At 42.1% G+C, this 21831-nt stretch overlaps 1 protein-coding gene across 1 annotated transcript in view; it reads left to right on the top strand.

Moving 5' to 3' along the window:
* The window catches only part of akap10 (A kinase (PRKA) anchor protein 10), a 92547-nt gene extending 70927 nt beyond the window's left edge, over positions 1–21620 (top strand). The window contains 6 exon segments of the mRNA XM_038814459.1: positions 1550–1660; positions 3674–3755; positions 4437–4492; positions 11993–12083; positions 12169–12207; positions 20881–21620. Coding sequence (XP_038670387.1) covers positions 1550–1660; positions 3674–3755; positions 4437–4492; positions 11993–12083; positions 12169–12185 — 357 coding nt within the window. The 3' untranslated portion in view covers positions 12186–12207; positions 20881–21620.
* The last annotated feature ends 211 nt before the right edge of the window (positions 21621–21831 follow it).

Raw genomic sequence — 21831 nt, 5'->3', positions numbered from 1 at the left:
GCTCTCATGACTAGCAAATTACATTAAAGGTCGTTTAATCTATATTGGCGATGTTGATTGAAGAGGAAGCTGTGCTCTAGAATTCAACAAATTAATGTTATTAAGCAAAATGTGATAGCTCTGAGAACTGAAATATCATTCAGAGAAAATGTCTGGTTGAGAATTAGGCTTAATATCTCAATGGCGGAGTTCTACACGGAGCTATCCTACTGTTACTGGATGGATTACATACTACTAACAGCACAGAACAGGGCATTAAGCCCAACCAGTAAACTGTCGGGGAACAGCTGAGGATGAATAAATAGGAGGTAAAGCAGAAAACATTGTGACTTAACAGGATATTGGTAAAATAGGATTATACCTCGCATGCAGTTTTATGTTCCTTGTACAACTTTAGACATTTACTATCTGCTGAAAAGTAATGTAGATGACACAAATCTTGGAAGTATAGTGAACTTGATAGTGTAAACTTCAAGGAGCACAAATTGGCTGGTGGAATAGGCAGTGGTTAGCACTGTTGCTTTACAGCGCCAGAGTTCCAGGTTCGATTCCCAGACACTGTCTGTGCGGGGTTTGCACGTTCTCCCCGTGTCTGCGTGGGTTTCCTCTGAGTGCTCCGGTTTCCTCCACAAGTACCAAAAGGCGTGCTTGTTGGGTAATTTGGACATTTTGATTTATCTCTGTGTGTACCCGAACAGGCGCTGGAATGTGGTGACTAGGGGATTTCCACAGTAACTTCATTGCAGTGTTAATGTAAGCCTACTTGTGACAATAATAAAGATTATTATTTAAGATGATATGTGACTGATTAATGTAGACAAGTGCATAACGGCGCCTTTTGGTAGGAAGAATGAGGAGAGACAATAAAAATAAAAGGGTATAATTCTAAAGTGGGCGTCGGAACAGGGTGTATGTGCACAAATGGTTGAAGGTGGCAAGGCAGGTTGAAAAAGCGGGTAAAAAGACGTGCAGCATCCTGGGTTTTATAAATAGAGGCACAAGAGTACAAAAGCAAGGAGGTTATGGCGAGCCTTTAAAAATACTGGTTCAGCCTTAATTCAAAGAACCACACCTCAGGATGTGAAGGGATCAAGGAGGGGGCAGCAAAACATTGTGAGAATGTTTCCAGGGATGAGGGACTTCAGTTCCAAGGCCAGATTGGAACTAAAGGGTTTGTTCTTCTTGGAGAAGGCCGAGAGGAAATTTGAGAGAGGTGCCCAAAATCTTGAATAGATCGAGAGAAACTGTTCCCATTGGTGGAGAAGTTGAGAGTCACAGGGCGCCAATAGCAACAGAACCAAATGCAGCATAAAGGTGTTGCAATCTGGAATGTGCTGCCTAAAAACTATTGAAAGCAAATTCAATTGTGGCTTTCGAATTGTTCTTGCAGAGAACTAGGACAAGCTCGATGGGCTGAATTGCCACCTGTGTAATCATTCTACAATTGTATGATTTCCATTGAGTCTCCGTGACCAGAGTATAAATGTCAAGCAATTTAACTTTGTTTTTGCGTCAACATTGAAGTTAATCTCTCTTTTTTTTAAAATAGCATGGCATCAGAAAGGCTACAGTGAAAATCCTGAAAAATTTTGATGAAGCAATAGTAGTTGATGCTGCAAGCCTAGAACCAGAATCTTTATATCACAGGACTTTTGCGGGGGTGAGTCACAACAAGTGTTGGAAATGCTTAAGCTAAGCAGCTTATGTTCTCTTGTCTTTTGTCGCTGAATACTTGTAAAGTTCAAAATAGGGCATTGTAGAAAAGCTGTTGGGTACAGTGAGGCCAGAATTGTTGCATGGACGAGTTTTGATCACTTCGATCATGCAGAGGAATTTTCCAGGTCATATTTCCCTGATAGACTTGTTTTTTTTCCCCCTTCGCCTCCCAGGAGATTACATGGTGCAGGTGGTAGGGGGAGTGTCTGTATTGTTATACACAAGACATCCCATTTGTGTGGAACAGACTTGATGAACCAGCAGATTTTTTCTGGTCTATTCTATCATAGCAGCTGTCTTTGTAACAGATGACCAAAGGAGATATAGGTGAAAAGAATACTTAAACCAACAGGTCATTTTAAAAACCATTACGATGTTATGTCAAGGCTGGCTGACAGTCTTGCGTTTTTTCAAAAGTTCCTCTTAATTTGAAAAAATAGTTTTGAACTCAACTTATCGCCCAATTACTCAGACTGTGATAAAACCAACACTGTAATCCGCAAGTCATTCCACTCAACAATGGCTCCCTTGGCAGAATCTCCCAAACCTGTTCCCCCTAACTTCTTGAGGGCCAAGAGCAGCAGATGTATGAGAGCATCATCACTTAAGTTCCCTCCAAATCGCACATTATACTGACTTGGAACTTCAACCGTTGCTTCACTGTTGCCAGTTAAAAAAACCTGGAACTCTTCTTCCTAACAGCACTGTGGATGTTCCTACAACACATGGCCCGCCGTGATTTAGACAGCAGCTCACCACCACATTCTCAAGGCAATTAGGGATGGGCAAATATATGCTGGCCTATCCAGCGAGGCCCACAGCCTGTGATAGAATGTTTTAAAATTCTATTTGTTTACAGTAACTCATGCTTTAAGCTCATGATAAAGTCGCTACTTAGTGCTGGAAGTTGCAAACCGTTAAAGTTCTTGGGCTTCTTCAGACACACCTTAGAACTGCAACAAACAGTAGATAGCTTTAAATATAAACTAACACTTGGGGCTGGTTTAGCACAGTGGGCTAAACAGCTGGCTTGTAATACAGAACAAGGCCAGCAGCGCGGGTTCAATTCCGTACCGCCCTCCCGAACAGGCGCCGGAATGTGGCGGACTAGGGGCTTTACATAGTAACTTCATTGAAGTCTACTTGTGACAATAAGTGATTATTATATTATCTGAATGTTGATGGATACACTTATACCTACAAAACCATAAGCAATTTAATCAATTTAACTGCTCATTATATGGTTTGGAACACCTATTAACTAGGGTGACCTTTAATTTTACCATTGGCTATACCAAAGGTCATGTCTATTCATGACCTTGTCTATTCTCTTGTCTATTCAGTCCTTAGTTTGCACTGAGGTTGACTCATTATCTTTCAGGGACTCACCTGTTCAAGTAGAGTGCTGTGCGTCATCCAGACCTTTCTCTAAATAATGTAAAAATGAAGTGTATTTATTTAGTGAATGCAAAGTCGCTAAGCCAAGCAGTTTCTCTTGCTGTGTTGAGTGCGGATAGGCCCCCAGTGTGTCTATGGGCACTTCCATGATGTTGTGCATAGTTTGCCCTCTCCGACAGGCACATAAGGAATTGGCACTAATGCCCCAACTATGGAGGTTGGCCAAGCAGAGGTCTTGGCCGGTCCCGAACCTCTTAAGGATGGGTCACTCTTTACATTGTATTATTGCTCCGGTTTCCTCCCACCGACCCGATATGTGCAGATAAAGTGGATTGGCTACACTAAATTGCCCCTTAATGTCCAGAGATGTGCAGGTTAGTTTATGGGATTATGGGGATAGTGCCAGGTGACACTCTGTCAATGGGCAGGAGAGCTCATTCGAAGGGTCGGTGCAGACCCGATGGGTCGATTGGCCTCCTTCTGCACTGTAGGGTTTCTTTGATTCTATTAGCAAGTTTGTGTCAAATGTGTCAGAATTCCTCTTGATTTATTTGGTAGGAGAATGACATTTGGGAAGATAAATGAGCTTGGCCAGTTATCAGAGGAGTCTGAACCAGAGCCGGATGTGAAAAAATCAAAAGGTAAATGTTCGCACGAGTTGTTTTTATTTGAGAAATGTTTCGAGCTATTTTTCAGTCATTGACTCTGGTGTCCGTTTTTGTCTGAATTTACACTCCAGTGACATGCCTTGGGACGTTTCACTTACACTTAAAGGCCACCATATAAATTGTAAGTATTATGGTATTCTTCAGATCTGATTTAAGGAATCTTTGTGAATATTTGCAGTCTAGCAACATGCTATGTGTAGCAATTCACAAACCCCAAGGCCTGACAAATAACATGCTCTAGGTTGTGCAAGAAGAACTGAGAGAAATGAACAAATGGAGACAGCAAAATGTGGAGAAGTGAGCTTTGTTAATTATCACAGCCCCAAAGGCAGCCAAGATTGCCTCTTTTAAAAACAATTTCCTCCTCCTTCTCCCAGTGCTTTCCCTCAAATTGTTGCTTCCGCTGATAGAGCTGGTGGGGATTAACGGCTCAACCACTGGATCATTGCAATTAGCAATCTGTGTAACAGTCACCAGCAGCAGCAACTGTGCTAAATGGAAAACAAAAAATCATATTGTTTTTAAAATGCCGACTGTCAACTCAACAGGTGGCAAACTGAGGGTTTTGATGTCTTTCTGGAACTATAAAAAGTAGGGTTTTCCTCCAGTTGTACTCAACTTACATTGTAACTATTTTTATATTATATCAAACAGGTTCCATGTTTTCACAAGCCATGAAGAAGTGGGTACAGGGGAGAGCACAGACGATGGTAAATTTTGAGACTGCTATTTAAATAAAATTGTTTTAATGGGCCATCTCACGACTCTGCAACAATCAGTAACTTGTGAATTTGCGGAGTAATTCTCAGCTCTGTTGGGCTGCTTAAGGTGCTGATGGTAAAGTGTCACGCGATTATTACTTTCTGCAGATCCTAATTTTAAAATTGCAGCCTCTTCTTCAACTCGCACAGTATAAATCATTATACACCGATCCAGCAGCAGTCAACAATTTATCCTTGCACCAGAGCATATGATAAAACACCAAACGATTTTCATTGACAGTAAGATAATTATACTAATACATGACATTTTTATTCTTCCACGATCTTCTTGTTCATTTTAAAAATAGGGAAAAATCTCCCAACTCCATGAGTGCAGATTTGGAATCAAAAAAAGCAGGATAGATTCAGAAAGACTGTTCCCTATGGCGGGGGAGTCCAGAACTAGGGGTCATAGTTTGAGGATAACGGGCAAACCTTTTAGGACTGAGATGAGGAGAAATTTCTTCACCCAGAAAGCGGTGAATCTGTGGAATTCATTTAAACAGAAGTAGTTGAGGCCAAAATGTGTAATTTCAAGAAAGAATTAGATATACCTCTTGAGGCTAAAGGAATATGAGGGGAAGGCAGTGTTGTGTTCTTGTCGGATGGCCTGATTTATATTACAAGGACACGTGTGGCTAAATCTATAAACTATTTATGGACGTTAATTGTGGGTCAAATATATACAAAACAACAGATTGAATAACAGTATGAACATGCACAAGCTATTATCTCTTTCCCAGCTCCCTCGTCAGTCTGGGGTCACCTCACTCGAACATTCACTTGTATACCCAATGGGACTCCCTAGTGGTCAGTCGGTCAATTACAACACAACCATGATATCACTACACCCCCTTTCCTTTGAAGGAATAATTAATACATTATCATCAATATCTTTACATGTGATATCATTAGCCTGTGAGCCTAACAGTATTAGTTTGTTTCTTTACATTTTTAAAAAATTGGTTAACAAATATATGTACGGAGACACAGCAAAACAGAGTATGTACAAATAGTCCAAATCTACAACTTGAGTCGATCAGGTTTTCTTCTGACTCTGGTTCATCTTCTCAAAGTTTGACTTTGCATTCAGTACTTATAGATTCAATGTTCTCCATGACATTTCTCATGCTGAGGAACTGCTTAAACTATCCGACACTGCAGCTGACGTTGATTCTGACATAGACTTGTCATCCATCACGTTGTTGTGAAAGTCTTCTCTGGTTTTCAAGAGCACGTGCCGATTTCTTCTTAAAACCAACCCTCCTCTGATCTGTACATAGTAAGAACGAGGTGCTACTTCTTCAAGTACAGTGCCTTTTCTCAATCAATTGCTCCCGAATCTTCTATTCTCACAATGTGATCACTACTTAGAGGTGGTAAAGTTCTAGACACGCTATCGTCGAACTGAATTTGCTTTGCTTTAATGTTTTGCATTTCCTGCAAGTGTGATACACAACCTTCTATTCATGAGTAACTCTGCTGGCGATCTACCATGTGACAATTGTGGCACTCTGTAACTTAATAGTGCGAGATAGGGACCAGATTGCCTCTCCATTGCCTTCTTCAACAATTGCTTGACAATATGCACACCTCGTTTGGTTTTAGAACATAGAACATAGAACGATACAGCGCAGTACAGGCCCTTCGGCCCACGATGTTGCACCGACATGGGAAGTCAAAAACTAAAGGCCATCTAACCTACACTATGCCATTATCATCCATATGCTTATCCAATAAACTTTTAAATGCCCTCAATGTTGGCGAGTTCACTACTGTTGCAGGTAGGGCATTCCACGGCCTCACCACTCTTTGCGTAAAAAACCCACCTCTGACGTCTGTCCTAAATCTATTACCCCTCAATTTAAGGCTATGTCCCCTGCTAGCCACCTCCATCCGCGGGAGAAGGCTCTTGCTGTCCACCCTATCAAGCCAATTTGTCATTGGCTTGAGGATACAACGGACTTGACGTGACGTGATTGAAATTATACGTGACTGCGAATTGTTGCCACTCTTTACAGCTAAAACAAGAACCATGTCACACATGACGGCTTGAGGAATTCTGTGTGTAGCAAAAATTTGCGTGGTATACAGTAATACACTGCCCGCTGTTAACGCTTGACAGAGCCATTTCGAGATCGTTTTGAAAAAATAGTCCTATGAAATTAAATAATCTTTCCCTCGTAGGTGAAAGAGATCCATAGCTACTTCCTGCCATGGTGCCTTAGGTACAATCAGATATTTGTATAGGTTCTCTTGTTGCTTGCAACGATGCGTCTGACATGTTCACAACACCTGACCATCCTGTCAATATCCTGGTTTATACCTGGCCAGTAAACAGAGTCACGAGCTCTCCGTTTACACTTCTCAATCCCGAGATGTCCTCCATGTATCCTCTTAAGCACATCCTAGCAAAGAGAATGAAGTCATAACTATAGTGTTCAAACGAAGTACCACTCCATTAATGATACTGGTAATTGTAGAACTCCATACATTGATCTCTGGGCCAATATGAGTTGATTTCCTCATCGCCTCTTGAAGAGTTTGATCCTTCCTGGTCTTCTTGGATCTCACGTAGTTTTGTATCTGATACTGGTATTAGTGTGGAAATAAGATTGACATGAAGATCTACATCTTCAGCAATTTCACTACTAATATTTTTGTATCGGCGCTCTCGATAATGCAATTGCTAAGAACAAATATTTCCTTGGCGTGTAGATGAGATTGAAGTCATAGCGTTGTAACTTCATCATCAACCTCTTGAATGCGTGGAGCATTTGGTTGAGATTCTTCTTGATAGTAACCAAAGGACGAGATCTGTCTCTAACTGTGAAAGTTGGAAGACCATACACATAGCCGTGGAATTTCTCCAAGCCTACAACTAAACCTAGGCATTCTTTTTTCAATTTGAGTGTACCTCTGCTCCATTGTTGTCATGGACCGGTGATGCATATGCGACTGGTTTCCAATCGTCATGCTCGAGTTGCAAAAGAACTGCACCTAGACCATCTTTTGCGCGTCTGCTAGATGGGTCAAAAATTGTGAGAACTGGCGTGATGGTTAGTGAAGTCTTGAGCTTCTTCCACTCTTGCTCATGTTGCTCAGTCCAAGTAAAATCCATTGTCTTGTGTAGGAGATCACATAGATGAGTTGTTTTTGCTGACAAGTTGGAATGATTTTTCCCTCTAAATTGATCAGACCTATCACTCTTAAGATCGCTTCTTGTTGTGTGGTTTTGGCATGTTGAGAATTGCTTGGATTTTGTAATGTCAGGTTCAATGCCAAGCGATGAGAGCTTTGTCACTAGGAATGTGACCTCAGTTACTCCAAATTGGCACCATTGCTTTGTGAGCTTCAGCCCATTTCTCCTAACACTCGTTGAACTTTAAGCACCCTTGTATTGTGCTGTTCTGTGGTTGAGCCCCAAATGATGATATCATCCATGTACACACACACCTTCGATGCCATCGATATGCCTCCATGGCATTGTGCCAAAAATTTCTGATGCTGATATCATGCCAGACGGCATTCTCAGAAAGCAATACTGTCCTAATGACGGATTAAAAGTGCAGTACTTTGTTCCTCTAGCTTTAGCTGCCCAGAAACCTTGAGATGTGTCAAATTTTGTAAAGAATTGTGCACCAGCCATCTCAGATGTGACTTTCCTCATGCTTTGGTATTTGCTCGTGTTTCGCTTTTGATATTCTCGTTAAGATGTTTGGGATCCATACATATGCGAATATCGCCATTCTTTTTCTTTACACTACCATGGAATTTACCCAATTGGTAGATTCTTCTATCTTTTTGGTTTACTTTTAATTTTGTCATTCTGTCTTGCACTTTTTTGAGGTAATCCCGAAAGAGGTGCAGGTACTCTTCTTGGTGCATGTATCACAGGTTTTGCATCCTCTTTGAGTTGTATCTTGTAGGTGAATGGTGGGGCACCAAAACCTGTGAACACATCACTGAAATTATAGACATTTGCTCAAAATTGTTGCCGCACTGCCTCCCAATCCTGTGTGGTGTTATGTACCAACTGCACTAGACCTAATTCTTCACAGGACTGATCAATTAATATGAATCCATACCCTCGGAAAACAATAAGAACGGGATGGTAATAATACTGTGTCTTCGCCAGCACACTCTGGTCAACCACACAATAATATTTCTGATGCTTGAACTATTATAATTGCGTGAGATATTTTGTGATTTCTTCCAATCAAGCTGAATATTCTTGATTTCATCAGTCATGCTGATTAAATGGCTTGGCGTTAGTGTCTAACTTCAATTGGACCACTGTACCATTCATGTCAAGTGGGTGGCAGCCATTTGTCACCATCAGCCACTTATTTGACATTTAAAATCCGTTTGCATTTTATAAGGGCTGGAGAACGTTTTGATGTCTTCAAAAAATAATTGTTCTCTGTTATTACTCCAAGAAACCTGATGTTTAATCACTGGGACTGTGTCTTCCACTGTGCTGACTGATCTGGGGCTGAGCTCAGAGTAACAATTCTAGAGCAAAGTGATTCTTTTTTCGTCCTGGAACAAAACTTGCCAAATCGCTGGACACCTGCCTTAATTTGTGCCTTTGACCACATCTTTTACACAGAAATACTTTGACCTGATCTTTAACTTGTTTGTTGGCGTGAGGAACTAGAGGAACTTTCCCACCTTTTATTGGAAGTAAGGCGGCAACATCGAGTGCTTTCCTCCAAGAAGACACCGCCATTACTGAGAAACATTTTGGAATCCTGTGCTGCTTGCTGCGCCTGACAAATCTTAACCTGTTTATTCCAAAGACAGCTCCGATTCCCTCAAGTTATTTCATTCATGCCAAAACCAATTTGGTCCCTAATCATGGATATATTCCACTGGCAGAAAAATTACAGGTTTCAGCTTGTAACTTTTAAAATCAGTGACAAAATGATCTATGGACTCTTCTGTCTTGTGTAAACGTGATCTAAACACATAGCATTCATAAATGTCATTATTTCTGGGGGTGCAATGTTCATCAATCTTCAAATTACTTTGTTGAAACTTTTACTATCTTCATATGTTTGCAAAATTAAACATATTAAACACAGCAATTGCTTCGGCCCTGCTGCTGTTAGGAGCATCGCTACCCTACGCGAATCTAATTGATCTCCTAAATTTACCGCAGTGAGAAACTGTTGTTTAAACGCACGCCGGTTGCTGTCCACATTACCATGGACTCCGAGACTCATTGGTGGCATCAACAACTCCGTATAGTTTCATTCTTTCAGTCCACAAAACTTTTCAAATCTCTATGGCCCTGTGGCCGGCTTCACTCAACTATGTGATAGTTTTTTTCTCGGTGGTTAATACACATCCAGTCCTAGTGTGATGTTGTGTTCTTGTCGGATGGCCTGATTTATATTTACAAGAACCCTTGTAGCTAAAGCTCTAAATGATTATTAACACTAACCTGTCGGTCAAATATGTACAAAACCACAGATGAATAACAGTATGAACATGCACAAGCCACTTGTCTCTCCCAGCTCCCAGTCAGTCTGAGGTCACTGACTCTAACATTCACGTATATACTAATGAGCCTCTTAGTGGTCATCGATGAATTACAAACAACCATGATATCACTACAGGCAAGATCAGGGTATTGACCTTGAGGATCAGCCATGATCACAACGAGTGGCGGAGCAGGCTCAAAGGGGCAAATGGCCTACTCCTGCTTCTATTTCCTAGTTGCATGCTGCAGCACCTACTTGGACGGCGTGGTCAGATAAGCTAACCCATTAACATACCAAATATGGCAAGAAACCAATGGGCGGGTATTCTCCGGTTCCTCAGCCACGTGTTTCTAGGCCGGACAGCATCACTGATGGCGGGATTCTATGCTCCCGCTGCTTGCCAATGGCATTTACCATTGCAACCACCCCATGACAGGGCCGGCAGGGGTACTATGCTGGCAGGATGAAGGAATATCCCAACGGCTGGAGAATTCAGGCCAGTATGATCATGGCACCAGTGCTGCCTCACAGCGCCAGGGACACGGGTTCAATGCCGACCTTGGGTGACTGTGGAGTTTGTTCTTTCTCCCCGTGTCTGCGTAGGTTTCCTCAGGGTGCTCCAGTTTCCCACAGTCCAAATTTGTGCAGGTTAGATGCAATAGCCCATGTTAACAATTGCCCCTTCTGAGCAGGGATGTACAGGTTAAGTGAGGTTACGTGATAGGGCGGGGAGTAGACCTGGGTAGGGTGCTCTTTCAGAGGATCAGCACAGACCCAATGGGCCGAATGGCATTCCTCTGCACTGTAGAAATTCTATAAATTCTATTGTCCTTACTGCAACTACTTTGTTTTTCAATGGTTTGGTCGGGATCAACAAATATGTAGTTTTTATTTCATTTGTGTCCTCTTGCAATACAAATATAATTAATCCCAGTCTCCAGCTGGAGAAAACTGAGATTGTTTTCGAATGTGATTGTATTTCCTGTACTTTTATGAAACCATGTCGAAATAACTGGTACCATATTTATTTACATCCACAGATTAACCACAGAACAGCACAGAGCATTGATCTCCGTCTAATGTTCATATTTAATATGGGGCTCTGTCCTTTCCACCGTTTTGGTAAACCCCTCCTCTCCATTCTGTGTTTTGCACTTGCGCCCCGCCCCCACAATGTTTCCCTTTGTCTGCTTGCCAATGCCCTCCCTCTCATGCCTGAGATGCCTATGGGGCATTAGAAATGAAAGGCATGACCTAAATGCAATGTTATTTTTGTTTTGGATTCTGAGATTCTGTTTGCAAATCATATCCAGTTGCTTCTTTATTTTCTCCCTTTCCAACTGTGGATCACAAGCCGAAAAACTATTTTCCATAAATGTCCCAATGCCGATTATTTAAAATAAAATAAATTTGATCATCAGGGGACAGCAGCATCAGATGATTCAGTGTTTCAGATCCAGATCATTGAATAACAGAATCATAGAATTATAGAATTTACAGTGCAGGAGGAGGCCATTCGGCCCACCGGGTCTGCACCGACTCTTGTAAAGAGCACCCTACTTAAGCCCACACCTCCACCCCATCCCCACAACCCAGCAACCCCACCTAACCTTTTTGAGCACTAAGGGCAATTTAGCATTGCCAATCACCTAACCTGCACATTTTTGGACTGCGGGAAAAACCGGAGCACCCGGAGGAAACTCACGCAGACATGGGGAGAACGTGCAAACTCCGCACAGACAGTGACCCAAGCCAGGAATCGAACCTGGGACCCTGGAGCTGTGAAGCAACAGTGCCAATAACTGTGTTCTCGTGCCATGAGCACGAGGACTATGTCACAGGGAGTGTTAGATAGGAGGGAGGAAACTAGAGAAATAATTGGGTTATCCTATACAATAAGAGTTTTTCTACTCATGTAGTCATACAATCATGCAGGACTGTGAAGTTGTTTCTGTTTTAGGCCCAGGAAGAGATGGCATGGAAAATTGCCAAGATGATTGTCAATGACGTCATACAACAAGCACAAAGTGAGCCATTCGTGAAATCCACAAGGTAATGATCTGGTGCTGTTGACACACTACATCTTTAACACTATTACTACTAAGAACTCCTGAAATAACGTGTTGTGTTATTCACAGTGGACCAGAATGTAAAGGAAACATTTGTGTGCCTCAGGTAAGTGCTTATTTTTCACCTGTCAAGAGCATAAGAAAATTGAAACATTAAATATTTGGTGAATTTCAAGCAGTTAATGTAATGAAAGCTACCTGGCAATGGTGGACTGTTTCTTTAACAAAGTACTTCACATTTCCCCATTGGCAGGTCACTTCTCTCTTGACCTTTTAGCTCTGAAGAAGGGTCATACGGACTTGAAACACTTATTCTATTTTCTCTCTCTACCGATATTGCCAGACCTGCTGAGTTTTTCCAACATTTTATGTTTTTACTTCCGATAACAGCATCTGCAGTATTTTGCTTATCTCTCTCCACCTTGTGCTTTCTCAGTAGCTCCCGTTTTCCTTTTTCTTGCTTTCGTGCTCCCCCTCTGCCTTGCACATGCCCATGTCCCATGTTCACCTGCTCGCCAGCGATTCAGCTCGCTGACCTTTCATCAGAACTGGAAAATGTTAGTAATGTAAAAAAGTTTTAAATCAGGCTCACACAGCGCAGAAGAGCCCATTTGACCAGCAAGTCTGCACCATCGCAGAAAAACACCTGACCGAACTACCTAATCCCATTTACCAACACTTGCCCCATAGCCTTTATGTCATGGCGTGCCAAGTGCTCATCCAGGTACTTTCTAAAAGATGTGTTTAGAGGAAGAGAAGAAAGCAAAATTGGCTGTGTGACCGGAAACAGTAGTGGTGGTTAATGGATGTTTTGTTGGACTAGAGGAAGGCTTATAGCGGAGTCCATCAAGGTTGGTGTTAGAATTCCTGCTCTTCTTGATATAAATGTCTTTGAGGTTCTAAACCTTGGTAGTACAGAGCACAATTTCAAAATTTGCAGATGGTACAAAACTTGGGATAGTATTGTGAACTTTGAGGAGGTTAATAGAACTTCAAATGAACAAAGATATGTGGTGCAAAGGGCAGACAAACGGTAGATGAAGTTTAATGCAGAGAAGTTGTAAAATCATTCATTTTGGTTGAAAGAAAAGCAATAGGAAATAATGAGTACAATTCTCAAGGGTGTGCAGGAGTGAGGGACTTGGGTGTACATGTGCATTCATCATGGAAGGTGATGGGATAGGTTGAAACAGCAGTCAATAAAACAAAAAGCATTCTAGGTTTTCTTAATGGGGACAGAGACTACTAAAGCAAGTAAGGAATGTTATATTTGTAAAGAAAATAGTTTGACTTTAACTGAAGCATTCATAGTTAGGCTGGAGATGTGGATAGATTGGAGAAATTGAGATTGCTTTTTTTAAAGAAGAAGAGAAGGTTGAGAGGAGATTTGATAGAGCGATTCAAAATCATGAGATGTCTGGACATGAGGGGGAAAAACTGTTCCCATTGGTGGGAAGGATCAAGACCAAGAGGGCACAAATTCAAGGTAGCAAAGGCAACAGGAGAAAAACTTTTTCATGCAGCAAGTGGTTAGGATCTGGAATGTACGGCCAGAGAGTGTGATGAAGGCATTGAGGAGGAAAAGTAATTATTTGGAAAGGATACAGGGAGAAGGTGGGGGAGTGAAACTAGGTTAATTGCTCCTTTCAAGACCAAGCGCAGGGACGATAGAGCAAATGCCACCCTCCTGTGATATTATAGTTCTGTGACATGTAGGTAGAGCAGTTTTAGAAGGTGGCATCATCAGAACAGATGGAGGAACTGGGAGAATGGAATAGCGTCCCAACAGGGAAGCAGGGTGAAATGAAGTGTCGTGAAGATGGCTGTGGGAGTCAGTGGAAATTGGGGGATAGTCTGTCCGCAGATATGGAAGATTAGTCTTGGAAGGGAAGAAGGCAAGCAGGAGGGTTGGGGAGAGAAGCAGTGAACAGTAAAAAAGTATTTGCTTTTAAAACAGGCTGAGCATGTTCAGTAGCTGCTTGAAAACAAAAATGAGAACATAGGAACATAAGAACTAGGAGCCGAAGTTGGCAATCCAGTCCTTCAAGCCTGCTCCACCATTCAGTTAGATCATAGCTGATCTCTTCCTGGTCTCAGATACACCTCCCTACCTGTTCCCAATATCCCTTTGACCCAGTTTTTAAATCAGAAATATTCTATCTTCGTGAAACATTTAATGACTCCATCACACTATGGGGCAGCAAGTTTCACAAATTCATCACCCCCTACGAGAAGTAGTTTCTCCTCATCCCAGTTTAAAATCTACCGCCTCTTGACCTATATCTGTGACCTCTCATACTAGATTACCATACAAGGGGGAACATTGGACTACGTTTACTTTATCAGTCCATTTTAGTATCTTGTATACCTCGATCAGATCCCCTCTCATCCACAGGCGTTTCTGTGGTCGAAAACGAGACTCCCGAATGGTATGTTGCCTCCCGGGTGCTCGGGTCAGGGATGTCTCCGATCGGCTGCAGGACATACTGAAGGGGGAGGGTGAGGTCCTACAATCAGAATTTAGGGAGTTAGGAGATAAGTTTAAAAAGTAGGACTTCAAGGTAATAATCTCAGGATTGTCACCAGTGCCACGGGACAGTCAGAGTAGAAATTCAAGAATAGTCAGAATGAATACGTGGCTTGAGAGATGGTGCAGGAGGGAGGGGTTCAGATTTTTGGGACATTGGAACCGGTTCTGGGGGCGGTGGGACCATTACAAACCGGATGGTCTACACCTGGGCAGGACTGGAGCCAATGCCTAGGGGGTGCTTTTGCTAACACTGTTGGGGAGGTTTTAAACTAATGTGGCAGGGGGATGGGAACCAGATTAGGACGTTAGAGGTCAGTAAAGAAGCAGCAACTAACGACAGTAAGGTACGAGATAATAAACTCAATGTGACTAAGGGGAAGAGTAGACAGGGAAGAGTTGATGAACGCAAAGGGACAGGTGGTCTGAGGTGCATTTGTTTTAATGCGAGAAGTGTAGCAGGTAAGGCAAATGAATTTAGGGCTTGGATCAGTACCTGGGAATATGATGTTATTGGTATTACTGAGACTTGGTTGAGGGAAGGGCAGGACTGGCAACTGAATATCCCAGGGTATAGATGCTTCAGGAGGGATAGAGAGGGAGGTAGAAGGGGGGAGGAGTTGCATTACTCGTCAGAGATGATATCACAGCTGTGATTAAGGAGGGCACGATGGAGGATTCGAGCACTGAGGCAATATGGGTGGAGCTAAGAAATAGGAAGAGTGCAGTAACATTGTTGGGACTTTACTACAGGCCTCCCAAAAGCGAGCATGAAGTAGAAGTTCAAATATGCAGACAGATTGTAGAAAAATTGAATGGGATTCGTGTAGTGTTGGAGGTGTAGATGGAGCAGAGTTTGTAAGGAGCATCCAGGAGAGTTTTTTTAGAGCAGTATGTAAATAGTCCAACTCGGGAAGGGGCCATACTGGACCTGGTATTGGGGAATGATCACGGACAGGTGGTTGATGTTTCAATCGGTGATTACTTTGGGAATAGCGATCACAATTCCGTAAGTTTTAGAATACTCATGGACAAGGACAAGAGTGGTCCGAAAGGAAGAGTGCTAAATTGGGGAAAGGCAGAGTATAACTAAAATTCGGCAGGAGCTAGGGAATGTGGATTGGGAGCAGCTGTTTAAGGGTAAATCTACATTTGAAATGTGGGAGTCTTTTAAGGAAAGGTTGATTAGAGTGCAGGACAGACATGTTCCTGTGAAAATGAGAGATAGAATGGCAAGATTAGGGAACCATGGATGACGGGTGAATTGTGAGACTAGCCAAGGTGAAAAAGGAAGCATTCATAAGATCGCGGCAACTCAAAACTGATGAAGCTTTGGAGGAATATCGGGAAAGTAGGACAAATCTCAAACGCGCAATAAAGAGGGCTAAAAGGGGTCATGAAATATCTTTGGCTAACAGGGTTAAGGAAAATCCCAAAGCCTTTATTCGTATGTAAGGAGCAAGAGGGTAACTAGAGAAAGGATTGGCCCACTCAAAGACAAAAGAGGGAATTTATGCGTGCACGCAGAGGAAATGGGTGAGATTCTTAATGAGTACTTTGCATTGGTATTCACTAAGGAGAGGGACAAGACGGATGTTGAGGCTAGGGGTGGATGTTTAAATACTCTAGGTCAAGTTGTCATACGGAAGGGGGAAATTTTGGGTATTCTAAAAGACATAAAGGTGGACAAGTCCCCAGGACCGGATGGGATCTATCCCAGGTTACTGAGGGAAGCGAGGGTCGAAATAGCTGGGGCCTTAACAGATATCGTTGCAGCATCCTTGGGCACGGGTGAGGTCCCGGAGGACTGGAGAATTGCTAATGTTATCCCTTAGTTTAAGAAGGGTAGCAGGGAAAATCCAGGGAATTATAGACCTGTGAGCTTGACGTCAGTGGTAGGCAAACTGTTGGAGAAGATACTGAGGGATAGGATCTATTCACATCTGGAAGAAAATAGACTTATCAGTGATAGGCAGCATGGTTTTGTGCAGGGAAGGTCATGTCTTACAAACCTAATAGAATTCTTTGAGGAAGTGACAAAGTTAATTGATGAGGGAAGGGCTGTAGATTTCATATACATGGACTTTAGTAAGGCGTTTGATAAGGTTTCCCATAGCAGGTTGATGGAAAAAGTGAAGTCGTATGGGGTTCAGGGTGTACTAACTAGATGGATAAAGAACTGGCTGGGTAACAGGAGACAGAGAGTAGTGATGGAAGGGAGTGTCTCAAAATGGAGAAGGGTGACTAGTGGTGTTCCACAGGGATCCGTGCTCGGACCACTGTTGTTTGTGATCTACATAAATGACCTGGAGGAAGGTATAGGTGGTCTGATTAGCAAGTTTGCAGATGATACTAAGATTGGTGGAGTTGCAGATAGCGAGGAGGACTGTCAGAGAATACAACAAAATATAGATAGATTGCAGAGTTGGGCAGAGAAATGGCAGATGGAGTTCAATCCAGGCAAATGCGAGGTGATGCATTTTGGAAGATCAAATTCAAGAGCGGACTATATGGTCAATGGAAGGGTCCTGGGGAAAATTGATGTACAGAGAGATCTGGTTCAGGTCCATTGTACCCTGAAGGTGGCAACGCAGGTTGATAGAGTGGTCAAGAAGGCATACAGCATGCTTGCCTTCATTGGACGGGGTATTGAGTACAAGGGTCGGCAGGTCATGTTATAGTTGTATAGGACTTTGGTTAGGCCACATTTGGGATACTGCGTGCAGTTCTGGTCGCCACATTACCAGAAGGATGTGGATGCTTTGGAGAGGGTGCAGAGGAGGTTCACCAGGATGTTGCCTGGTATGGAGGGTGCTAGCTATGAAGAAAGGTTGAGTAGATTAGGATTGTTTTCGTTGGAAAGACGGAGGTTGAGGGGGGGACCTGATTGAGGTCTACAAAATTGAGAGGTATGGACAGGGTGGATAGCAACAAGCTTTTTCCAAGAGTGGGGGTGTCAGTTACAAGGGGTCACGATTTCAAGGTGAGAGGGGGAAGGTTTAAGGGAGATGTGCGTGGAAAGTTTTTTACGCAGAGGGTGGTGGGTGCCTGGAACGCTTTACCAACGGAGGTGGTAAAGGCGGGCACGATAGCATCATTTAAGAGGCATCTAGACAGGTATATGAACGGGCGGGAACAGAGGGAAGTAGACCTTGGAAAATAGGAGACAGGTTTAGATAAAGGATCTGGATCGGCGCAGGCTGGGAGGGCTGAAGAGCCTGTTCCTGTGCTGTAATTTTCTTTGTTCTTTTGTTCTTTGTTCTAAACTCCAGCGAGTATAAACTAAAACCTTTTAATCCCTCCTCATACGTCAACCCGTTCATCCCGGAATCAATCTGGTGAATCTCCCCTGAACTGTCTGCAATGCCACCAGATCCTTCCTCGAGTAAAGAGACCAAAACTGGACACAATACTCCAGATGTGGTTTCACCAAAACCCCATACATTGCAACAACAAATGTTCCATTTGCCTTTTTAATTACACGCTGTACCTGCATACTGACTTTCTGCGACTCATGTACAAAGACACCCAGATCCCTCTGACCATGCGCATTTTGAATCTGCTTTTCATTCAGATAATTTGCCTTTCTATTTTTTCAGCAAAAATTGATAACCTCACACTTATCTACATTAAACACAATCTGCCAAATTTTAGCCTACCTCCAAGCCTATCGATGTCTGTCTGTAAAATCTTTATCTCCTCTTCACTGCCTGCTTTCCCACCTATTTTAGTATAATCTGCAAATGTTGCTATGTTACCCTCTGTCCCTGCCTGCAGATCATTTATATAGATTCTGAACAGTTGAGGTCTGAGAACTGACCCTGTGGCACCCCATTAGTTGCAGTTCGCCAACCAGAGAAGGACCCATTTATCCCAACTACCTTCTTCCTGTCAGTCAGCCAATCCCCTGCGACCTCATCTTCTGGATCAGTTTTTTATGCGGCATCTCGTCAAACGCCTTCTGGAATCTAGATATACCACATTCACAGGTTCCCCATTGTCCACCTTGCTGGTTATGTCCTCCAAGAACTCAAACAAGTTTGTCAAGCATGACTTACCCTTCATAAAGCCATGCTGACAATGGTGGATTGTGTCTTTGTCTTTCCAAATGTTCAGTCACCTCCCCCTTAATGATTAATTCCAGCAATTTCCCCAGTTAAGCTAACCGGTCGATAGTTTCCTACTTTTTGCCTTGCTTCCTTTTTGAATAGAGGCATGTTTCCAATTCACCTGGACCCTTCCAGAATCCAGGGAATTCTGAAAAATGAAACCTGTGCATCCACTATCTCTGCTGCTACTTCCCTTAGTCCCCTTGGGTGCAGGTCATCAGGACCTGGAGATTTACCTGTATTTAATCCCATTAGTTTATTTAATACCATCTCCCTAGTGATGTTTATTGCACCAAATTCCTCGGCATTATCTTCTACTGTGAAGAGAGAGGCAAAATATTGGTCCAGTGCCTCCGCCCATCTCTGTGTTCCCCATTATTACCTCACCAGTATAGTCCTCTAAAGGGGCAACATTTAATATTCAGACCGTGCTATTTTGGAGAAGGTCACTTCACAAGCCGCGCTAAAACAAAAACATGCTACTGTATTACAATTCACTTTATCCAGGGAATACCTGTGCTGGAAAAAAAAAGAGTTGAGGGAGGAAATCTGAATGGGACGAGAGCATCATTTTCATTTCACCTCCATTCAGATAGAGGGAAATTGAAGATTAGGCTGAGAGAGAAGCATTTACACAGCAGCTCTCTTCAGTCAGCCAGATCCCCTGAATGTATTTTACTGCCAGGGTGTTTTGTTTCATAGGAACTACTCATAGAATTATTGGCTAGCATTTTATAGAGAAGTGAATGATTAATATGTAAGATCAATGATCTCAATATCTCGAGCAGCCTAGAAAATACTTTCTTTAGGTTTATGAATAGTTGAATATGTATCAGATATCTGAATAGAACAATTTTTCCCACTCCTATATAATCTTTGACATAATTTAGTGCATTAATCATTTCATACGTCAGAAGTGACACTCTTTGTCAGACTGAATTAAGCTGTTGCTCTAGTGTCTATCCTGATTATATCGTTTTATGTATTAAGTTAATGAAGTTTCTTCTGCGAACAAACAGAAAAAGGTATTTTGAAGGGTGTGATTTATTCTCACTCTATTTTAAACTGTGCTTTTAGTTGCTCCATATTGGATGGGCAATGTTCGAGGGGCTGAAGAACCTACTCCAGCTAAATTTGATATTATGACACTCAGTTATGTTGTATAGCTTGCGGTTTTGTTTTAATCATAGACAAGTCAATAAAGGATGTATTGTCTGTTATAGCTTCATCTCATGAGAGTGAAATGAGAGAAGCAGAAACAGGCCAGCAAGACAATTCTTAGTCTCTCTTTTAGTGGATGCTGATCACAGCAAGTTAAGATTCTTCATGCAGCTGTTGTTTTAATACCGCACTTCAGCTATTAAATACAACACCTGCTTTTTTTTAACAACTATGCAGACAGGAACAGTGGGAGTTTAATGGGCTGCACTAGATCTCGAGGATTTCATGTGACTTCTTAAACTGGAAGAGTGAAGCTCGAGCATTCATGAAAGTTCCCTCGGGTGCAGATTTCGTGATGCAGCCCTAAGACCAGGTGTAAATGTGATTTTTTTTTTGTTGCAGACCATCCTAAAAGATTGTTAGGCTTGTATTTGTATCAGGTGACTGAAACAGTGGGTCTAAACAGCAACAATTGTGGTGAAGGGCCTTGAGTGCATTACATCACATTTAGGGAGGGCTAGAGATACAGATAGGACTCAAAATACGGAATGGTTTTGATTTAATAATATTTGCACCACTTAGTGCATAGAGTAACAACTGTTTGCTTCCTGATCGAGACATGTCTTGGAGCACTTTGCAGGCTGGTGGACAACGAAAAGGAGGAAGGGAGAGAAGATCATTTAAGAAAGTAATCTCTTTTGTTCTGGGTGTATTTTGAAAACTTTGAAATTGGCTATACAATACAGGTTTGCTGATTCTAAGTCCATTGGTTTGTTGTAATCTGTCCTTTATCAGTTTATTTGGCTTGCAGTGAAAGTTGGCTACAATGACTGTTAGAGGGTCAAGACTCAGGTGGACTAGATGTGTGGCTGTTATGAAAGCACCCGATATCAAACATTTTTCCTTTGTTCTCTGAGGGCAACTTAGCTGTTTGAAACCCTCGGGTTGATTGTTGTGTGTGTTTTCTTTGTCCTAATTCTAGCTATGACTAAAAGGAAGAAGAACTGGTTCCCGTACCCTCCTGTCCAAGCAGCTTCACTTCGCGTCGAGCAGAGGCGTCCTCCTTTCTGTTAACACAGCCATGAAACCACACTGTACTTTACACAGTCTGATATTACTCCGTTGTTTGTATGAAGAAAACTATGCATTCCAGGATTGCCAGCCTCCAGTTGCGCACACGTTTCAACAACTTTAATACCAGTCAGATACTCTATGAAGGTTTTTTTCTCATGAAGTTGCTGCGTTGAGGCGCAAATCAAAAGGATTACAAAGCGCCCTTTAAATCTGAGTTCTGGGTGTATGGTTTGAGAACATTTGAAGTGACTATTATAATAGAGCTTTGCTGTGTTCTAAATGACACTCCATTGGTTTATTGCAGTCTGTTTTATTGTCAGCCTTTAGGTGATACCTTCAAGATTTTCGTTCAAAAAATCGGCTAAGTGGGGGGGGGGGGGGAAATCTATGATTTTTTTGGGGGTAAAAGTTTTGGAAAATCACTCATTTCTAGCTGATATCTGATAAATGGAGACATTTACTCAGATGCTACCTAATTGTATTGAGATTGAGTATTATCACAGAAACAAGCAAACAGGCTGTGTGTAGGTTTTTGGTACTATGTACCATTTCTATGTTTTCGGATGCATAAGTATTCATGTACTTAATCTAAAATCATACCTATTTAATTGTGTTTGATTTAAAATACATATATTATTGAGGCTGGTGTGACTTGTGTTTGTTTTTCTCTTATTTTTGAATACTTGGGAGGGCAGAGATTTTAATCAGTGTGGTCACTACAATTTCAGTGAAATTGATGGTGAACGTTTTGTGTGAAATTGACTCCTAAATTGTAAGAGCTTACAGTGAAATAACACATTTTCTTATTGGTAGTAATAATTATGAACCCAGAGCTAATGATCTCCACTTATTTCCCACC

Source organism: Scyliorhinus canicula, chromosome 12 (assembly GCF_902713615.1).
Source record: "Scyliorhinus canicula chromosome 12, sScyCan1.1, whole genome shotgun sequence".
Classification (NCBI taxonomy): Eukaryota; Metazoa; Chordata; class Chondrichthyes; order Carcharhiniformes; family Scyliorhinidae; genus Scyliorhinus; species Scyliorhinus canicula.
This window is presented reverse-complemented; position numbering and strand designations above follow the sequence as displayed.